The sequence below is a fragment of the Plecotus auritus genome (assembly GCF_963455305.1).
Source record: "Plecotus auritus genome assembly, chromosome: 4".
Classification (NCBI taxonomy): Eukaryota; Metazoa; Chordata; class Mammalia; order Chiroptera; family Vespertilionidae; genus Plecotus; species Plecotus auritus.
In genome coordinates, this window is record NC_137775.1 from 179014085 (window position 1) to 179034957 (window position 20873).

The 20873-nt window shown below is 41.9% G+C and overlaps 1 protein-coding gene across 4 annotated transcripts; it reads left to right on the forward strand.

Annotated features, from left to right (window-relative positions):
- Positions 1-2972: 2972 nt before the first annotated feature.
- Positions 2973-20223, forward strand: FAM221A (family with sequence similarity 221 member A). Of its 4 annotated transcripts, none has more exons than XM_080666086.1 (8): positions 2973-3141; positions 4676-4701; positions 5697-5870; positions 9008-9198; positions 9943-10149; positions 12839-12943; positions 14004-14086; positions 18587-20223. In XM_080666086.1, exons 3-8 carry the CDS (start codon positions 5773-5775, stop codon positions 18653-18655), a joined length of 753 nt encoding a protein of 250 aa, XP_080522212.1. In that variant the 5' UTR covers positions 2973-3141; positions 4676-4701; positions 5697-5772; the 3' UTR covers positions 18656-20223. The 4 variants fall into 4 exon arrangements, with proteins under 4 accessions (XP_080522212.1, XP_080522213.1, XP_080522210.1 ...); XM_080666085.1 differs by having other exon boundaries at positions 3000-3141; positions 4623-4701; XM_080666084.1 differs by lacking the exon at positions 4676-4701 and having other exon boundaries at positions 2985-3141.
- Positions 20224-20873: the final 650 nt, after the last annotated feature.

Below are 20873 nucleotides of genomic sequence, written 5' to 3' on the forward strand. Positions count from 1 at the left end.
ATTACTGGCCCATATAATAAAGGGGCAGCTTTTTCTTTGGTCTGCCTCTGAACCTGATTATTAAAAAAGGTAAAGAACGTAAACAGGGCTTATTGGGAACTAAGAACATTTAGCCACAAATGCCCTTCTCTTATCTTCCAGGCAAAGGCACACTGAGAGGAGGAAAGCAGGCAGAAGTTGCAAGGGGTGGGGTGGGAGTGTTTGATATATTAATGTAGTTTGTTCTTTTTTCTCCTCAAACAGGTTTCTGTCATTTTTTACCTTTGAAAATAAATGGCTCCCTGGCCAGTGTTCCTAAGTGGTTAGAGCGTTGTTTTTCTCCCCCCTCCCCCCGTCCCCGCCCTCCAAGGGTCACAGGTTCAATTCTGGGTCAAGGGCATGTACCTGGATTGCAGGTTCTATCCCTGGCCCTGGTCGGGGCATATGTGCAAAGCAACCAATCAATGTTTCTCTCTCACATTGATGTATCTCTCTCTCTTTCTCTCTCTCACCTCCCTCCCACTCTCTAAAAATCATTGGGGGAGAGGGGAATAAGTGGTACTTGGTATTAAACTCTCCCAAAGAAAGTGGTATGAGTAGTGAGAGTTTTAAGTAAAAAACACTTTCTGCCTCTCAACATGATTTAATTCTGTTTATCTTCTTTCCTAAGTATCATTTGTTAAAAACAAGATTGGGTTTAAATACAGTGCAGAGTGCCCACGGCTACTAACGGAAGAAAGCTTAATGCCCACGGTTATTAACAGGAAAAAGCCCTTTCTCTGATGAAAACAAGTGACTTTTCTGACACAGCCTCAGCTGAGGGGCTGAGAGATGGCCGAAGTGGCTGCTCTGCCCTCTGTTTCTAGAAAGATGAGCTTTTCCTGGGGCTAAAGGAAGCCAAGGCCAATTCCGAAAGGGGGACGTTTTCCTTATTGTTGATTAGTATTCAGGTGACTTTACCAGTGACAGGATGAGCTTGGTCCTTGCTTTTACCATCAGGAAGATTTAAGCTGTACCTTCCACTACCTTCTTCTTCCCATATCCTGGTGCCCAGGTGAGGACAGTTGGTTTCGTCACAAACCAGGCCAGATGGAAAGTAGTATTATCCTTTGCCTCTGCAAAACCAAAATAGCTGGTTTTTCTTGCTGGTGATTAGACATGAGTGCGGGCCAGGCAGAAAGTGCCCTAACTCTGTCACAGCAGGGCCCTTTGCCATATTAGAATGTCCTGTTGGAATTCCAAGCAGATGAAGCTGAGCCCAGAGCTGGTCACAGTATAAAACAATCCTGTTTTCTATTGCCAGGCTTTGCCCAATCTATTTTATACCATATACAATAATACTCCCTTCTTATGATTTGCCTTTCGCAGTTTGTTATCCAGTCAACTTCGGGCCTCAAATATTAAATGGAAAATTCCAGAAATAAGCAATTTAATAAACAATTCATAACTTTAAATTGCATGCTGTTCTGAGTATGATGAAATCTCTCGCTGTCTGCTCCATCTCTTTGTCCAGGGGGTCTGTGCTGAATTCCCTGTCCACCCCTTAGGCACTTAGTGGTCATCTAGGTTATCAGATTGTTATCATAGTGCATGTGTATATTAAGGAATACACTTTTTGTGCCATTTCACATTCTCACTGGTAACAGAGTTTTGATTGGATGTCTCCATGTTCCCTCATGTTTAGGACAGGTAACAAGCAATGAAGGGTTGTAATACTTCACTCCTTTGAGACATTCACCCCATAGTGCTCATAGAACATTTTGAGGACCTGGGTAAATTTAATTAGAGAAAGGGTATGAGATGAAATTAAGGAGCTATTTTTATTTTGTTGGAGTAATAATACCACTTTATTTAGATAGAAGAATGTCCTTATTTATTTTTTTAGAGTATTTTGGCTTTAAATGTCATAATGTGTGATACTTTGAAACAGCTCAACCACAATAAAAAACAACATAGATTGCTAAATCAAGGGCACTAAAAGGATGAGGGCATCTACACCATTTGTCTGCATGAGAGTTTGCCTTTGGGACCTGAATTATTCAGGAGAGTAGCTTTAAAATATTGTAGTTCAATGAGTTATTTTTCTTGTTTGTGGATACTCCCTCCCAGGTAATTTATAGAGAGAGGTCAAGCTGATCTTCAGGGAGCATCAGAGTTTAATGACTACTGAGCAGTGATGGATTTCCTACCCCCTTTTCAGGTTATTAACCCAAATTATGGCCAAATTACCAATCACATGGTAATTCAACTTTAAAAAGGACTTTGTGATGAATATTTCTAAAGGTTTTTAAAAAAAGTTTAAATTGTTTTTACTTTTTCCCCTGCTTAAACCTACAATTCGCTTTCTTCAGATATGTAGGTTTACACCCAAACTGGAAGGAGACACCAAGGACTACCAGTATTGCTTTTACATCACTGTTTTTCTTTAAAAACAAATTTTTTTTTTTTATTGATTTCAGAGAGGAAGGGAGAGGTAGAGAGATAGAAACATCAATGATGACAGAGAATCATGGATGGGCTGCCTCCTGCACGCCCCCTACTGGGCATGGAGCCTGCAACCTGGGCATGTGCTCTGACCTTGACCAACTGGTACATAGGTCAGTGCTCAACCATTGAGCCACACTGGCCAAGTTCTATCACTGTTTTTTAAATTCCCATTTGGAAAACAGGGCTGGCGATTATGGGCAGGCAGGCCATATCCAGACCCTCCTCAACACTGGAAAAGCGCTGTACAAAGAAATAAGCAATGTTCTGTGCGTCCATTATATGCAAGGAATTGCACTCCATGTCACTTTACAAGGAGACCTGCCAGACTAGGGAAAGAGATCGGCAAGGTGTGTGGAGGGCGGTGAAGAGCATCCCCGGTAGGGCGGGGCTGTGCTTGCAGACAACGGGTTTCTCGCGTCCGCGTGGGCCGCCAGGTGGGAGCGCGCGCCCTGCGGCGTCACCGCGGTCTTCAGGGCGGACCAATCAGGAGGCGGCAGGGCGGGGGCGCGGCCGGGCGGGGCGGGGCCGGCTCTGGCTGCTCCGAGGTCCTCTCGCGCGCGCAGCTGGGTTGGAGCGCGCGGCGTCGGAGCCTTTGGCTTCCCCGCGGGCCATGGAGCGGCTGACGTTGCCTCCGGGCGGCGCGGCGGCCGTGGACGACTACCTGGAGTACCGGAGGTGAGGCGGGCCCTCCGCCGGGCCCTCGCCAGCCTGGGCGCGGAATTCGTTCCCGGGCGGGCTGTTGGGGAGGCTTCCACGGATTGCGAGTTGCGTCTTTCTGTAATTAAATATCGCAATGACACGCAGTCCTGTACTAATAAGCCTCTTCCGAGGCTATTTACGAGGTCCCCGCTTCGACCCTCCCAAGAGGGATGATTAACGCTAGATTTACGCAAAGGTCCAGGGCCCCCGCCCCCAAGGGCATAGAAGAATTACGCATTGAGTACTCGGGGCGGGTGAAAATGAACAGACATTAAGTTTGCATGTTAGTGTAGCAGACGGGTAAGCCGTGAACTTGCAAACGTGCTCCCAGTCCCGAGGTGCTGGTTTTGGGAGGACACCGGCTGGTGGTGGAGTTTCGGTGGTTCTGGAGATAGTTCCCCCCCCCCCCCCCCCCGAACGGGAAACGCAGCCGCCCCTTGGGCCCTGACAAAGTCTGGCGCTCCTGCGACGACGGGTTCTTTTTTCGGTCTCCCAAGGCAGGCTTATGACAGTTGGGAAACGCGGTGAGTGGGAATTTCACGGGCAGGAGGATGCGGGGTTGGAGGGTGGGGGGAATGAGTGTGCATAAACGGGACGCGACAGAATCACAGCCCCACCTGCGAAACCTGAGCAAGAGGGGCCGCGCCGCTTGAAGGTGGCCGCCCCAAATCACCCAGGGGTGTTCGGGCACACGGGTTTCCTATCTGACTGCACTCCCTCCGACTGTCTCGTGGTATGGGGTTGGGTAACGCCTAGAAATGCCTGGTAATTCTGAGACAGAAAAATGTGGGCGAGGAACGTGATTGATGGGCCAGGCCTCATTCTGGGTTCGGGTGGGTCCAGGTAATGCCCGGAGCCCTATGCCCAGAACAGCTCCCACCCAGCCCTCCCCTCTCTGGCAGAGCCGGCTCCTTAGCCGCCAAGTCTCCAGGGCTTTTCACTGGGACCAAGTTGCTGGGCCCTGTTGTTGACTGATAACTTGGGTGTTTAGATGTTTAGATATGCAGATCGTGGGCCTCCGTTGTAGTCCCTTGCTTATGTTAAGGCCTGGTGGAAAATTACTTTTTTGCAAACACAAATGACCTGGAACAACCCCCTTTGAAAGTTAGAGCCTGCCATTCAAAGTGTAGCAACCGTGGACCAGCCAGGTAGGAATCCCCTGGGAGCTTGTGGGAAACGCAGACTCTCAGGCCCACTCTGGACCATGAATCTGAATCTGCATTTGACTGATTTCCGTGAGGATTGTGTAATGCAATAAAGTGTGAGCTGCACTGGGTTAGAACTTAGATATAAATGATCTCTTTTTTCAAAGAACTGAATTGATCTTTAAGTTCTTTTCAGTACCTGTTGGTATACTTCTTGGTAGCTATAATAAAGTGAAATGGCTCAAAAATGATCTCAGAATAAAATGTCCCTTTGTCTTTTTTACTATTGTGTATCTAAATTATTTGAGGAAGAAGGTTGTGATGGTTCCATAGCTTCTGAATTGGTTTTATTCATCTTCCTCAAGCTAAAGACTTGAACGTATGGAAAAAGGTATGGATTGTAGAACAAATTATGTAGCATTCTGCAAACAACACTTTTCATGACTTTTAAGAGGGGCATGTAGTCAAGGGGAAATTTCTTCAATTTTGAGGAAATACTTTTAATTGTTGCTTTTCCTCTGGAGAGGCCAAATCTCAGTTTCTTAAGAAATTAAGAAATATTGGTGACTTAATTTCTCCCATACAATTTTGAGGTCTTCTGGAATTGAACAGTGATGCACCTGGTTTTGAGCTTATGCAGGTCCAAGGGTGTTTATGATCTCACACTGAACTCCTGGCCAGGGTTTGGGCTCAGGTGTGGAGATTAGTATGTTGTCTTCTTCACTGATTTTTTTTTTGTACTTTTCTTTTTTTGCGGGGGAGGATGTTAGAATTTTTAGTTGTTTAGGCTCCAGCTTTTAATGAGAAGAATGAGCATGTTTGCTTCAGAATCAAAGGAGAAATTGAGATGAATATATGGCAGTTCTCCAGTGGTAAGCTGCCATAAGGAAAGTCAGATGTCATGAATTCATTGACTTTCTTATTTAGAATCCTTTTTTATATGGGAAGCAAAAGCTTTATTACCATTGTGTGCAATTTTGAGATTGACATAAACCTAAAGTAAAAAATCAGTGCCGTGTCATTCTTTCCTTTGACTGTACAAGTATAGTTTAATTAGTTAATTATCATTTTTTTGTTAAGCCTCTCCTGAGGATATTTTTTATATAGGTTTTTAGAGAGAGTAGAAGAGAGGGAGAGAGACAGAGACAGAAACATCGATGTGAGGGAGACACATCTATTGATTGCCTCCTACACTCACCCCAGGGATGGGGCCTGCAACCCAGGTACGCACCCTTGACTGGAATCGAACCCTGGACTCTTCAGTTCGAGGGTGAACCCTCTAACCACTGGGCAAAACCGGTCAGGGCTAGTTTAATTTTAGAGTATAGTATTTTTAACATGGAAGATAAATAATCAAGGCTTAAGAGAAGGGTTTTGTTGTTGTAGAATTGTAGGTGAGGACGATGGAGGGAAACTTTTTACTCCTGAAGAGTATGAAGAATACAAGAGAAGAGTTTTACCTATGCGCTTGCAGAATAGATTGTTTGTGAGCTGGCGATCCCCAACTGGAATGGATTGTAAACTTGTGGGCCCAGAGACACTGTGTTTTTGTACACACAGGTAAGATATTTTATTGCTAAGTTCTCTGGTGATCAGAAAATATAAAACTGTAGCAGAGCGTATCTTCCTTCTGTAAGTAGCATTACATGTGATAATAGAGAAACATTTAAATAGGCCTTTGTGTTATACACTAGAAATTATCTAAAATTCTTTTAAATGTAATTTAAAAATCCTATTATTTCCTATTAGAACTCAGTACAGTCCATGACCTTAAGTATCTCTTCTCTTGCCTTTGGTAAAAACGGTATTGATGCCCCGGTGGCTTTGTCAGGGGCCTCTCACCGAGGCTGGGAGCACCGCTGCCGCTTCCACCTCTGGACAAGGTGGTTGAGGACGGGTCCTCAGACGGCAGAACTGCTTGAGTTGACCCACATCGACCAGGTTCTCAATCTACGCAAAGAAGCATTTCTCCTCCAATGTCCTAATCTCACTTTATGCTTTAAGAAACACGTTTTGTCCCTACCTTTCTTTCAACAAACAAAAACACTGAGCTCACAGCTTTTTATTACGCTTGGTCCGTTTCCAAGCAACGCACACGGAGCAAAGGAAATACCTGAGGCCCCACGCCTTGAGGCGTGTTGCCTGTACCTGAGGTTTGCATTTGGCTGTGTTTGTCGTGTTCCACTTTACATTTCACTGCTGCAAAGCTCAAAAGGACAAAGCTGCTGCAGGGAAACAAATCACTGAACCCGTGATGTGTTTTTAGGTAACAGCTCTAACTTTCTGTTCCCAAGCAGCCGTGGAAGAGGACCGGCCTGCTCTGGTAGCGTCTGGGCCTCTGTCACGAGACACTCTGTGTAGTTGCTATTTACAGACTCGCAGTTTGCCAGAGGTTGTTAGGCAGTTGCTAGGATGAGTAATGTTGTATATAGATTGATTTGAAATTTAGTTAGTAACTCCAACTGAAAATACTGTGGAGGAAAGGAAAATGTGAGTTGCATTGATATCTTTCAGAATGGATAAATTTGTGTTAGTTTTAATTTTTATTCTTATACCGATGTAGTGCCTGTCTCTTATCTATAGAGCATGACATTAACCTTCAAAATGGACCCAACTCAACTTTAAAAAATATGCATATTTTTATTGATTTCAGAGAGAGAGAGAGAGAAACATCAATGATGAAGAGAGAATTGTTGATTGGCTGCACAGTCCCTACTGGGGATGGATCCCACAACCCAGGCATGTGCCCCTGACCGGGAATCAGACCATGACCTCCTGGTACATAGGTTGATGCTCAGCCACTGAGCCACGCCGGCAAGGCACCCAACTCAACTTTGATGGAAAAGTTCTTAAGTACCAGAACTCAGGTCTCTGTCTACATAAGCCCCTCCCCCCATAATAAAAGTTAAACATGTTTATTAAGGAAAATGTAGAGGATTATATAGAAAAGTAGAAAGAAGACTCACCACCCAAAGCCAGCTGCTGTTAATATATTTTATTATATTCATGTAATTTATTTACATAGTTTATTTAGTTAATTATGTGTGAGTATAAATATTGAACCAGTTTTTCATGACAGAATCACAGAAATATGTTTTCACATTATGTGGTAATCACAAGCAAGATTTTTAATACCTGCTGGATGTTTGAGCTGGTTCACTGTGTGTTCCCCAGGGGTGTGAGTGTCTAGGGCAGCCTTGGGCAAACTACGGCCCGCGGGCCGGATCTGGCTGTTCTATCCGGTTCTCTTGCTCTCCCCTCCGCTCCTTTACTTTGAATTTATATTAGTTCACACAAACACTCCATCCATGCTTTTGTTCCGGCCCTCTGGTCCAGTTTAAGAACCCATTGTGGCCCTTGAGTCAAAAAGTTTGCCCACCCCTGGGCGTACCAGGTGGAAGGGTAGGTTAGGGGAAGGGCAGACTCTAATTCTGGCTCTTTGCCTTGCTTCAACCAATTCTGCTTTTATCTATTTTATATATTATGGTCTGTAAAAGATTTTATTTGAACAAAGGGTTTCACTAGTAAAAAGTTTGATAACTTTTGTTTTGTAATTTACTTAATCATGCCTTTGTTATTAGTGGTGTGTGTGTGTGTGTGTGTATATGTATGTGTATGGTTATGTATGTATGGGTGTATACGTATATATTTGCTATTGTAAGTACTGTTGCTGATACTATATTTATGCCCACACTCAATACATGGAATTATTTTCTTAGGGTATATTTTAAAAAGTGAACTCTCTGGGTTAAAGGATGGAGCTATTTAAGTTAAAGGATGGATCTGTTTAAGTTTCTTAAAACATTAAATGGAATTGGTTCTTTTTTTGTTTGTTTTTAATCCTCACCCAAGGATATTTTTCCATTGACTTTTAGAGAGAGGGAAAGACAGAGAGAAACATTGATGTGAGAGAAACACATCGATTGGTTGCTTCCTGCACTGCACTCTGACCAGGGCCCAGGCCAGGGAGGAGCCTACAACCGAGGTACGTGCCCTTGACCAGAATTGAACCCAGGACCTTTTGGTCCACAGGCCAACACTCTGTCCACTGAGCCAAACCGGCTAGGGTGGATTGGTTCTTTTGTAACACTCTTGTCAGCATTGTAAATTATGTAGAGTTTAAAAAAAGCTTTGGCTCTCTTTGCTAAGTGAAAAATGGTATCTTGTTCTTTTAACTTCTATTACCTAGATTAATACTGAGAATAATAAATTTAGTATCATTTTACTGAATACCACCTTATGAGAAAGAAGGGAGTAGTCTAAGAAAATTACTTAGTATTTTAACCTATAAAAATAAATTCAAGTAATGTGCTTTAATAAAAAGGATTTTTACAAAGAATTTATTTGTAAGAGTATGGGTGGCCTCCCATACTCTTAGGTTGTGCTTTCATTTAAAAAAATCTGTAGTGGTATGTACTTTAAGGGAATCATATAATATTTATAATATTTCTAGTATATTGCTGTGATTACTAAAAATAAAAATCTAAGAATGAAGGTTTTTTTGATCAAAGTAATATAGCTGCCAGAAATACTGCAAGTAGGGGAGTTTATTTTCACCTTACCAACAAGAACAATGAAACAAAAATAAAATGAAAAAGAATCATTTTGCATTTAACAGAATAGAAATAATGATTTCTGACATTACCTGCACTGTGTTTTTATCTCCCTCCCGCCTTTTTTTTTTTTTTTTTTTTTAGGTACAAACAGCATAAAACTGACTTTGAAACGGTTCCACAGCAGCGCCCCATTAGTTTGCCTTGTCGAGTGACCGGCTGCCAGTGCAGGGCTTACCTTTATGTGCCTTTGAATGGCACGCAGCCCATTCGCTGTAGGTGCAAACACTTTGCTGATCAGCACAGCGCCACGCCTGGCTTTATGTGCAGTGCCTGTGAGTGACATTATTGTAACTACACCAACAGAATGTTTTTATTTCTTTATTGAATATTTAATGTGTCTTTGTGCCAGTTTTATTGTCAATATGAAACAACTAAAAATTTTTGCTGGGTAGCTACTCTAAAATTTTATTTTATTTTATTTTAAAATTGCCTCCCACACACACCCTGACTGAGGATCGAACCTGAAATCTGGGTATGTGTCCTGATCGGGAATCAGACCCCCAACCTTTTTGGTGTATGGGACGATGCTCAGCTATCTGAGCCATCTGTCCAGGGCCTTCTTTCCCTTTTATTGTTTTACAGTATTCTGTTGCATCCTTTCTTTGTCTATGTGTTGGCCTCCCAATATGGCTTTCGTGGGGAGTTGACCCATAGAAAGGCTTTCACATTATCTCTTCACCTGGACCTGGCCACTGGTGTCCCCACCACACCTGCTTTTATCTCAGTATTTGAGGAAAGGGCCTGCATTCCTGGCTCTCCAGCGTTCAGCCCAATTTCTTTTAGTCTTCATTGGCTTTCCCAATTTTTCCCCTGCTAGTATCATTACTGCTTTAGAATCTTAGAAGTAAGAGCAGTGGCTGGGAGGGGGTTCAGGGTCTGGAGATAACAGTTATCAGGGTTAGAGGACAGCACACGAGGAATCCAGATTCCGGTGATTAGGCCACGCTGAGCATTTTTGGAGCAGGCAGCTCAGTCCCTACATTTAAGAACTTAACTCCCTTTACACCTTGATTCAGGTTCCAAGTGTTCAGGATTCCATAGTTGCTTCACTTGTGCTTGTGGTCAGCCTGCGTATGCCCATGACACAGTAGTGGAAACTAAGCAAGAGAGACTGGCTCAAGGAAAACCAGTGGGACGGGATGTTCCTTATGCAGCAATGGGAGGATTAACCGGCTTCAGCTCACTAGCAGAAGGCTACATGCGGTTAGATGACAGCGGAATTGGTAAGTGATGCAGACGTGTGAGCTTGTCATATTGTTTTTATGTGTGTGGACAATAGTGAAGCCTTATGTTTGTTTAGCACTTTATATTCTTCATGTTTTTTTCCCCAGAAAACATTCTCTTATTTCATTTTTATTTTTTAAAAAAGGTTTAATTGCCACTACACAATATAGTTATTACAGAAAATTTAGAAATCATAAGAGAAAAGATCATTCTTTTCCCCAATATTTGTACCCAAATCCCAACCCATAAACAACTGTTGTTTGTAATAGCTGAATAATAAATAATATTTCCTTTATTTGATATGATACAGTTTACCTATTATTTTATTGTCTGCAATTTTTACCATTATAGCCATCTCATTTTGGAAACATACTAGTAGGCTTATGTCTCTGTGTGAATATGTACATGCATGTATATGCATGTAATCACATCTATAATAATGCATGCTCACAAGCATGTATATGTATGTACAGAACCTGCAACCTTTTGGTATAGCGGATGATGCTCCAACTGAGCCACACCACTCAGGGCTAATTGTTTTTCTTCATAGTGTGTTTTGATATTTGGTATGGTAAATTCCTCCCGTTTGTTTCTTTATTTTTTCAAGATTGCCCTGATACATTTGTGCTTCTCTTCTAACTGGTTTTACAAGTAGCTTGTTAAATTCCGTAAATAAACCCTTTTTCAATATTTATGGATACCTGATTCTATTAGGTACATGCAGTGATTACAGAATACACAATTACCGCCAGCAAAAAAGAATTATAATGATGTTGATGATGACCAGGGGTTGTTCCAACCTCTTTACATCTATTACCTCATTTATTCCTCACAACTATGAATTAGGTGCTATTACTAATCCCATTTTACAGATGGGGAAACTCAGCACAGGAGTAAAACATCTTATTCTGCGTTATTCAGCTAGTAAGTGGTAGGGTTGGGTTCAACCCAGGTTGTTCTGGGCACCTTAGTCTGCCTTGTTGTCTATTTCAAAAGCAAATGTTTTATGCTGCTTTTGTTACTAGTCATTATTACTGTACTTAATCTGGGAGTTTTAAATAGGTGTTCAGCTAACTTTGCAAGTAATGGTATTTTTGCCTCTTCCTTCCAATATTTATGAGTCTCCTTACTCTGACTAACCAAAATGTCTGGTACTTTTAGAACGATACTAAGTAGTAGTGGTAGTGGCTGATATCTTTTTTCTAGTATTTTATCATTTAAACATTTTTATAATATAAAGAAAGAAACCCTGCCCCTTTTGGCCTTTGAGGGAAGGGGAGGGGAAGAATGGTGAGTGTGAGGAGAGGAAACATAACATATTTTTGTCTGGACTTCAGATATAGGGGATCCAGGGTAAAGGGATGTCTGCTTGGTTAGCTACGTAGAGTCCTGGACAGAGATGACCCCTTGCTGGAATTTGGTTTCTCAGTGTTGCAGAGGGAGTCCAGAATTCCCAGCTCGTAACTGAGTTGTGAGGCTGGGGGCCTGCCACGGTCTCTGTCATAGCAAGGGGCAAGGGTGACCTCAGAGCGGAGCTAGAGGTGGGTCCCCTGAGCTCTGGGGGATTCAGTAGAGGAAGTGGCAGGCATCGAGGGGCCTGCACTTCTAGTGAGAGTAAGAGTGAGGCTACCAGGCCCTACCAAGCTGAGAGACTGAATTGGCACTTACGTCAGCCTCGCCGCGTTTGAGGTCTGTAGTGCACGAAGCAACCAGAGGAAGGCACAAGGGCCTGGCTGGACCTGAGCACCCCTTCCTGTGCTCCACCAGCCACAGGGTAGAGGAGTGTGGAAGGAGGGGCGGGAACCTGAGAGACTGAGCAGCTGCCCCACGCTGCTTCGTTATGAGTAAGGACTAACTCTTAAAACCAAATAGGACTGAAAGTGTTTTTGCTTTCCCTCTACCGGCAGGATGGAGATAGGGGTGTGGGGGAGGGGAGGTTTGTGAAGAAGATAGAGCACTTATGCATACATTTTCTCTGCACTTCCTTCCTCAAAAGTCAATTATTTAGCAGTTGGTCTTTGTAGGTTGTGGTTTTGGGTTGTGATGTTTCCTCATTTCATTGAAGAAGGTTTTTTTTTTTTTTTTTAATACTCTTTGTAGTTGTTTTTTGAGTGAGGGATAGAGTAAAAACACACTTATTCTTCCCTTATTGCAAATCTTGCTTTTGATAGTGTTTTATAACTATGCTAACATTTTGCACTCTTTGCTGATATTCAATCACATTTGTGCATATATATTTTTTTTTCTGTGAAAAAGGTCTCTGAGAAATTAAAAAAACTCTTTTACCCTTCTGCCCTTACTTTATATGGATGGTAAAAATCTAAAACAAAAATTTCCTCTTTATAGAATGGATTTAAAAAATACATATTTTTATTGATTTCAGAGAGGAAGGGAGAGGGAGAGAGAGATAGAAACAACAATGATGAGGGAGAATCATTGATCAGCTGCCTCCTGCACGCCCCACACTGGTGATTGAGCCTGCAACCTGGGCATGTGCCCTGACCGGGAATCGAACCGTGACCTCCTGGTTCATAGGTTGCCACTCAACCACTGAGCCACGCCAGCCGGGCCAGAATGTATTTTTCTAAGGATTCTGATAGGTTCTAATTTATTTCGTATTTGAAATAACTTCTTTGTATCATAACAAATAGAGGTTTATTTTTCATTTTTCATGTACTTTGTTATCAGGTGCACCTTCACCTGAATTTTTAGACTCTCCAGGTACGGCCGTGGACCACCCATTTCTAAAGGCGTTTCAAGCATCATCTACTTCCCCAGAAACACTAACAGATGGTAATGAAATTAAATTGAGAAATATATTTGTATGTACAAAATAAGAATTCAGATTGAGTCATTGATAAGCTCTCGTTGCCCCCGGTATCCACAATTTGATTATCATTTTGTTTTATAATGGCCAGGCAGTGAGAAAAAGCAAGAAACTTTATTTTTTATTGGGGAAAATTGCTAAATCTGAGAATTATGAGGATTCTGATAATACAATAATTTGAAGTTTTAAAACCTTACTGCTTTGATGTCTGAGTAAGAGAGCCCTCTAGTGGACTAATTACCTTGATCCTTTAGGTTGACAGAGTGTGGTTATACTCTGTGGTGTTTATTGGGAATTACATGATTTTTGTGTTGCTGGTTGAGGGTACATTCATGTGTTTTGTTTTTTTAAAAATATATTTTATTGATTTTTTTACAGAGAGGAAGGGAGAGGGATAGAGATTTAGAAACATCGATGAGAGAGGAACATCTATCAGTTGCCTCCTGCACACTCCCTACTGGGGATGTGCCTGCAACCAAGGTACATGCCCTTGACCGGAATCGAACCTGGGTCCCTTCAATCCCCAGGCCGATGCTCTATCCACTGAGCTAAACCGGCTAAGGCCATTCATGTGTTTTAAAAATGAGAACAGATGTTCAGGTTGATACTCTATTTTGGATGTGAATGAAGGGATCCAACCAAGACATTCACCTGAAACGAAGGTGAACTTTTCCATGGAACTGGGCTCTTGGTGTACCTATAAAGAAAACCAGATTTTTCTTCTGAGGCAATTAAAAGTTTCTTTCAGCACATACACTAGTGCTCTTATATGAAAAAGCTATATTGTGCTATTTAATATGAACCAGTTGAATATTTGCCGAACGTTTGTCAGTGAAAGTTACTTTTGTGTTATGATGCTTTGCTTTCTAAAAAAAGAAGTAATAGGAGCAATTCTCCATTTAGGCCATTTCTGGTTTGAAAAATAAAAAAGTCATCACCAGGTAGGAGGAAAGTTTTCTGTTTTTATTTCAGGAAAATTTGTAATTATGGAAATATATTACTTAGAATTGTTTATTTTCTTATTAGTAGGTACAAGTAGTCAAGTTTCTTCCTTAAGGAGACCAGAGGAGGATGATATGGCTTTCTTTGAAAGACGATACCAGGAAAGGGTAAGTCTGTGGAGAAATCTGCTTACGTTAAGCAGTTACTTGTAACAGAGACACCATAGAACAATTAAATATTGATTGTGGATTGTTCTGAAAAATAATTTATGAAGTCTTTACTTATAGGTGGTGTTAGGCCATGGGGCTTATTTAGAACAATTCAGAGAGAAACAGGACTGATGTGTAATATGATAATACACTGGTTAATTTATGGAGCTCATTAAGATTGACTAAATATACAAATAAAATTGTCAGTAATAACCATCAACCATCAGCAGATTTGTAAATTATGTGTGTCTTGAATTCATAATATGTGGTGGTTCTTCTTCTTAGCGACTTCTAGGTATATCCATAGTGAAGTTAAAATTTGTATCTATTTTCTCTCTTTCCACGTCCAGCGCGGCTAGAGAGCGGGTTCAGTTCCTGAGTAGAGGAGCTGGGGATTGAGAAATAAAAGAAAGAGACAAGACACAAAATGGAAGGAAAAAGCTGGGACTGGGTGGGACCACCGTCCTCTTCTGATGGAGGGACAGGGACCCAGAGCCAATCCAGCAAGTTTATTTTATACCCCCACATACCAGGAAGTTTCACCAAAAGTCAAGACAAAGAAGATTATTTGCATTCTTTTTTTTTTTTTTAATATATTTTATTGCTTTTTTACAGAGAGGGAGAGGGATAGAGAGTTAGAAACATCGATGAGAGAGAAACATCGATTCAGTTGCCTCCTGCACACCCCCTACTGGGGATGTGCCCGCAACCAAGGTACATGCCCTTGACCGGAGTCAAACCCGGGACCCTTGAGTCCGCAGGCTGATGCTCTATCCTAGCCGTGGGCAAACTATGGCCCACTGGCTGGATCCGGCCGTTCGGCTGTTCTATCCGGCCTGCTGAGCCAAAAGAGCGGAGGGTTCTCTTGCTCTCCCTTCTGCTCCTTTACTTTGAATTTATATTAGTTCACACAAACACTCCATCCATGCTTTTGTTCTGACCCTCCGGTCCAGTTTAAGAACCCATTGTGGCCCTCGAGTCAAAAAGTTTGCCCACCCCTGCTCTATCCACTGAGCCAATCTGGGGAGGGCGATTATTTGCATTCTTGAGTAGGCCCGAGCATTCCTGGTGCTTGACTGGATTTACATATCAAAGACACACTCCCTGATACCTGGGCAAAGGTAAGAGTCAGTGCTGATAACACATCTGCCTTTTTGGTAAATGTGTATCCAAGATGCGGCTTTGCCTGTCGCCTTGGGTTCTGCTGACAATAATTAAAGAAATGCCCATGTGCCTTCCCAGGGGCCCTCTACAAAAATTATTCAATAGCCTTTAAGAAACAGAACACGAATCATACATGCATTTTAGCATTTTCTAGGGCTCAACAACTACAGTATTAAAGTGTTCCTAGATTTCAGTAATGATAGTGTTCATCAGTTCTCCACCACACTGTAAACTGCTTAGGGCTAAGAGTAGTCTTTTATTCATCAGAACTAAGTACAGCGCCTTGTACATAATATGTTTTCAATAAACATTTATGGAAAAAATAAACATCATTGATATTCCTTTCTTTTCTTTTTTTTTTTTTTTAAAAATATATATTTTATTGATTTTTTACAGAGAGGAAGAGAGAGGATAGAAAGTTAGAAACATCAATGAGAGAGAGACATCGATCAGCTGCCTCCTGCACGCCCCCTACTGGGGATGTGCCCGCAACCCAGGTACATGCCCTTGACCGGAATCGAACCTGGGACCCTTTAGTCCGCAGGCCGACACTCTGTCCACTGAGCCAAACCAGTTAGGGCGATATTCCTTTCTTATATGTCATCTGATTACATATTTGATGTGTTTCATGTGTTCATATTTGAGAGTTTTGTTTTTTTGTTTATAGATGGATGAAAGCATGTTGGCTTAATGAGGTTTGGGGGTGTTATCCAGCCATATGGCACATTCCTCAAAGTGCTTTCTTTAGGATTATTTTATAGTTGCCTTGTGGGCATTTTTAATTTCTCCAACTAGGTAATAAGTGCCATGAAAGAAAAGACACTCTTGTCACTTTTTGTCCTATCTTCCACAACTCTTAGACAAAAAGATGAAGAAAAAGAAGACTATTATCTAAATTACCTTCCAAGTGAAGAGGAAGTGAGTAGGGGACAGAGATAAGCTTGGTTTTCCTGCTGAAGAATTTTGAAGCACTGGGGAGAGTCATATGATTTAAGGCAGAGCTAGAAAATGGAAGTTTCCACAGTGATGGGAATGTTCTGTATCTGTGTTGTAGCCTTGACTCTGTAAGTCTAAATTAAATAAATTAAAATGTACTTCCTCAGTCACACTAGCCACATTTCTAGTCACATGGGGCTAGTGGCTACCTTCCTGGACAGGTCTAAGGGAAAGCTCTGGTTTAAGGGAAAAAGGGGGCAGTAGGAACCCAGGAGGAAGATGACATGATCAGAGTGAGAAAAGAAAAGGTGATTTTTGCGACATTATTAAGGATCAATTTTTAATCAAGCTCTATTCTTGGAACACACACTGGATTTACATATCCAGTTAATGGCTGAATTTTAGTTTTTCCTCATAGGCTTATGAGGGACAGGGTGCCAGAACTTCTCCCTTCCCTACTCCAGAAGTCCAGGTAGTGTGGGCTGCCTTGAAAACATGCCAGTGGGATTTGCTTGTGGGAAGATAATGGAGGGGAGTTCTTATCTGTGAATGTTTTGGAGGATATACCTGGCCCACCCAGGCTGCTTATTATAACCATCCAGACTGCTTATTATATCTAGACCTAGAATTTATGGATTTATGAGATGTAGTTTATAATTCTTTGCCTTGTGTGATTTATGGATTTATGAGATACAGCTTATAAACTCTCCAGCCTGTGTGATTTAATAGAGTATAAAAACTGAGAAGCTCAGACTTAAACTACTTCTGAGCTGACATGTGCTGTACACATTGTTAGTACTCTTCTGTTATTCCAAAAAACCAAGACATGCACCATTGTAGAAAAGGGGGGATTAGGAAACGGAATCTGATGGGTTCAGAGCAATTACAAAGTAATGTTGTGCTTGTACAGACCTACCTGGGAGGGAGCTATTGTGGGTTTGGTTTTCCAGCCCTCCACAATAAACTGAGTATCGCAATAAAGTGAGTAGTAGTCTTTTTGCTGGCAGAGGTCTTGCCTTCATTTTGTAAAAAAAAAAAAAAAAAAGCAACATCTGTGAAGTGCAATAAAGATAAGTACAATAAAACGAGGTGTACCTGTATTTCAGTGAGCAAACACTTCCTTGACTTTTGTTTTTTTAGCATCTTTCCTAATTTTTAATGTTGCTATAAATCTAACACTTGGTCCTAAATGAGAGAGGAAAGGAGACTAGTATTTGTTGAGTGCTTAAGTATGTTGATCTTTATATATACGATCTTATTTACACCTTTAGAACAACCCTGAGATGTACCTATTACTATGACCCTTATTTTCACAAATGAGAAAACTATTGGTTAAATAACTTGCCTCAAATAGTTAATAAATGACAGAGGTGGGGTTTGAGTACTCTTCCCTCTGACTCCAAAGCCTATAATCTTTGCCTTGGAATAGGGTGTTTTTTTGGGGCCCTTCAGATGACCTTTTGACTGACAGTGTGCAGGAGTGATATGAGTGTATGGTCTCTGAATGAGGTGCCAACTTAAACAGGAGCGAGAAGAAAAACGGGGAAGAGACAGAGATGAGATTCATTCAATTTTATTATTAGGAAGTTATTATTTATAATTTGAGGAGATTGGGAAGACTGGTTTCCTGATATTATTCCTGTCACCTTAGAGGGTAGGAGGCCCTGCCTGCAGCTGCCATGCCCCAAATGTTCTCAGCCTTCTCTTGCCCGGAGTGAGGCAGTGGTGCTGCCCCTGGGAACGGGTGTGTGTGAGTGGCAGGAAGAGGCAGGTGGGTTTTGTGTTGTCTATTTTTGTTGTTGTTTTTCCCCTATGGAAAGTGATATATGTTTCTGAAAGGTCGGAAGGCTGCTGCTTAGGGTATGCAAGCTTCTTTGCTGCAGTTTCAGAGGAGAAGGACAGCCTTTAGGAAGGGAACTGTGCAAATGTAGAAATGAGAACGATAGGGAACTGCCTTTAAAGCAGCCCACATTCCAGAAATACCCGGCTGGCTCAGGTGTGTTCTGTAAGTGAATGTGTGTAGACTGATGGAAAGTTAGGTATTTCAGCTTTTAGAAATTAATATTGAATGGCCTTTAAAATGATATTTATTCATTTTCTTCAAAGAAGTACTCATTATACATTCTTTTTATTAACATGCTTCTGTAAAGTTGAATTCAAACCATATTTTTAAAATGCAATTAGGTTCCTTCAACTCTCAGATTTTGGCATTAGTATTCAGTAGCTTAATAACTGCTACGTAACTGTATGAAGTGGCTGTGGTAAGTAAAACATGAATCCAAGTGAGGTATGTGCAACCTTTTCTTTCTTTAGAACGGTTTACAAATTATTCTATCAACAAATATTTTACATTTACAGATAAAAATGGAAAAGGCTGCTAAGCATAAAGGAAAAGCACCAGTGCCATCAAAAACAAAACCTTCATGAAGATTATTGGGGAAATTAAAACCATCATCCAAATATATCTTTTTTTGTGTTTATTTAAATATGCTATAGTTCATTGTCTCTTAAATTGTTTACTTCTGTTAGTATATAAAATGCCTTTTTGGATGTTTTCTTAATTTAAATAAGTGAAATACCTTATATTACTTTTATAAAATTTTATGATTTACTATTTTGTCTATACTTTTTTTCTTATCTCTCCTAACAAATGAGGCTATTTTCCTATTAGTCAAAAGAATAGTAAATATCTTTAGTCTATCATAATTTAACTTTTTCAAACTGTGTATCTAAAAATTAAAGTCTGCCTTGGCTGGTGTGGCTCAGTGGGTTGAGTGTCATCCGTGGACCGACACGTCACCAGCTCCATTCCCAGTCAGGGCACACGCCCAGGCTGCAGTGCAATCCCTGGTCTGGGTGTGCACAGGAGGCAGCTGATCAGTGTTTCTCGCTCACATTGCTGTTATTGAGGTTTTTGAACAAATATATAGGGCCACTGTTTCAAAATAGTAAGTTAAAATGATCAATTTTTTGTTTTTTAAACTTTGTAATGTTGATTTATGTTTTTAATAAAAAGCTATTTCAAAATTGTATAATCATTTTCTAGCAGTATCTCCTGATTTTTAGGTTGTTTTGTTAACTATGCCTTGCATGTAACTGTATTGACACCTCTTGTGTCCACTTCAAAATCTCTTTGCCCTGCCTCATCCTCCAGTCCTGCTGTGAAACACTTCCAAGCAGGCTTCTGTATTGGGACCATGTCAAGACTCTCCAGGGATCCTTTGACACTGTGGCTTGGGATACGCACTGGGGGAACCCTTTGCATCATACATGTGTAAAAGATATGGGGGAGTTAATGACATTGGGACCACCCTTGACTAACCCCCAGGGGGAAGCCAATAGATAAATACTCCCTCGTCTTGTCTGTCTGCTGGGAAGGCAATCCTGAGATGCCTTTCATAAGCTTCCCCAGTCACCCCAAATAGTGGCCAACTTCATAACGTATCCTTATTTTAGCTTTCTCTTTCCCCCCTTTCCACTCCCCGATTCCTTCCCTTTGGTTCTGTGGAGGAGAGGCTGTTCCATGATGTGACCGCTGCAGACCCACAAGATGGACCTGGGCCAGAACAGAGAGTGCTTCCCGTAAACCCTCTCAGAGACTGTCTGATCATAATCGGTACTTTCCTTCTGACGTAAACCAGGCCCTCTCCTGTGTCCCCTGTTGTGCTGGTTCCTGGAACAGGCCATTGTCCTGACCTGGCAAGTATGTACGGCACTTTTCCCGCACCCGGGACAGTACCCCCATCCATCTCGCCCTTTTCTGTATAATTCTTGGTGCCTGGAGGATATCCACTTCCTTTTGTAGCCGCCACACCAAGACATGTCTGGTATGTACGTTTCCCTGAATAAACTGTTAATTGCCAGACTCCAGTGGCCTGCCCTCTTCGGTCTTTCCCTGCCCTGCTTTCAGGCTTGGGGCTTTTTCTTGGGAATATATGTACGAACAGGTTCTCTAAGATCACTTTCCAAATAAATTACCTGTATGTATTAACATTTGTCTTAGGCTTTGCGTTTGGTTGGGGCGGTTAAACCAGGCTAAGAGGGGTACCAGGAACACAATTAACAAAACTTCAGGATGGGGTCCTGTGACCAGATCCTTCACTGGACAGCTGACAATAAAGACCCCACAGGTGTGGGTAAGTGGGACACTGATAACGCCTGGCAGGAAGCGTCACAGTTACTGCACTGGATTTGGGTGAAGTGCGGGTGGAAGGTGACATGTTAGGCCACACAGTAGCTGTGGCATTACAGTGGAATAGGACTGGTGGAAATGATAAAGATGGAGATGTTTGTGAGCTATTGCTCACTGCTTTAGAAACCTTGAACGAGGAAAATGACATAGGTTCATGTTAGCCGCTTACCTCAAGGCATGCCGTCCATGCCAGACTGCCTCGATGGCACCCTTTACGGAAAGTCTGTCTCATCTCCTGCAGATGCAGACAATCTGTGCTGACAGCTGGCCCACAGTTAGTAGTAAAGTGCCAAGGCTGCGAAGGAAACAATGCACAGCCACGTTCATCCCCTCCAACCAAGGCCACATACTGACAGGATAAGACTGCCACCCGGAATCACGGGATGGGGACATTTGTGTTGGTGAGCCTGATCTTGAACCCTTGGGTTTTCTTGAACTGTTGAATTGGCAGAA

What these genes read in the sequence shown, in the direction of transcription:
- FAM221A (XM_080666084.1), top strand. Translation starts at nt 3,077, where the DNA reads ATGGAGCGGCTGACGTTGCCTCCGGGCGGCGCGGCGGCCGTGGACGAC. An exon ending in GTTAGATGACAGCGGAATTG is followed by an intron (nt 10,150 to 12,838) that starts GTAAGTGATGCA and finishes CTTTGTTATCAG; the next exon opens with GTGCACCTTCACCTGAATTT. An exon ending in CCCAGAAACACTAACAGATG is followed by an intron (nt 12,944 to 14,003) that starts GTAATGAAATTA and finishes TTTTCTTATTAG; the next exon opens with TAGGTACAAGTAGTCAAGTT.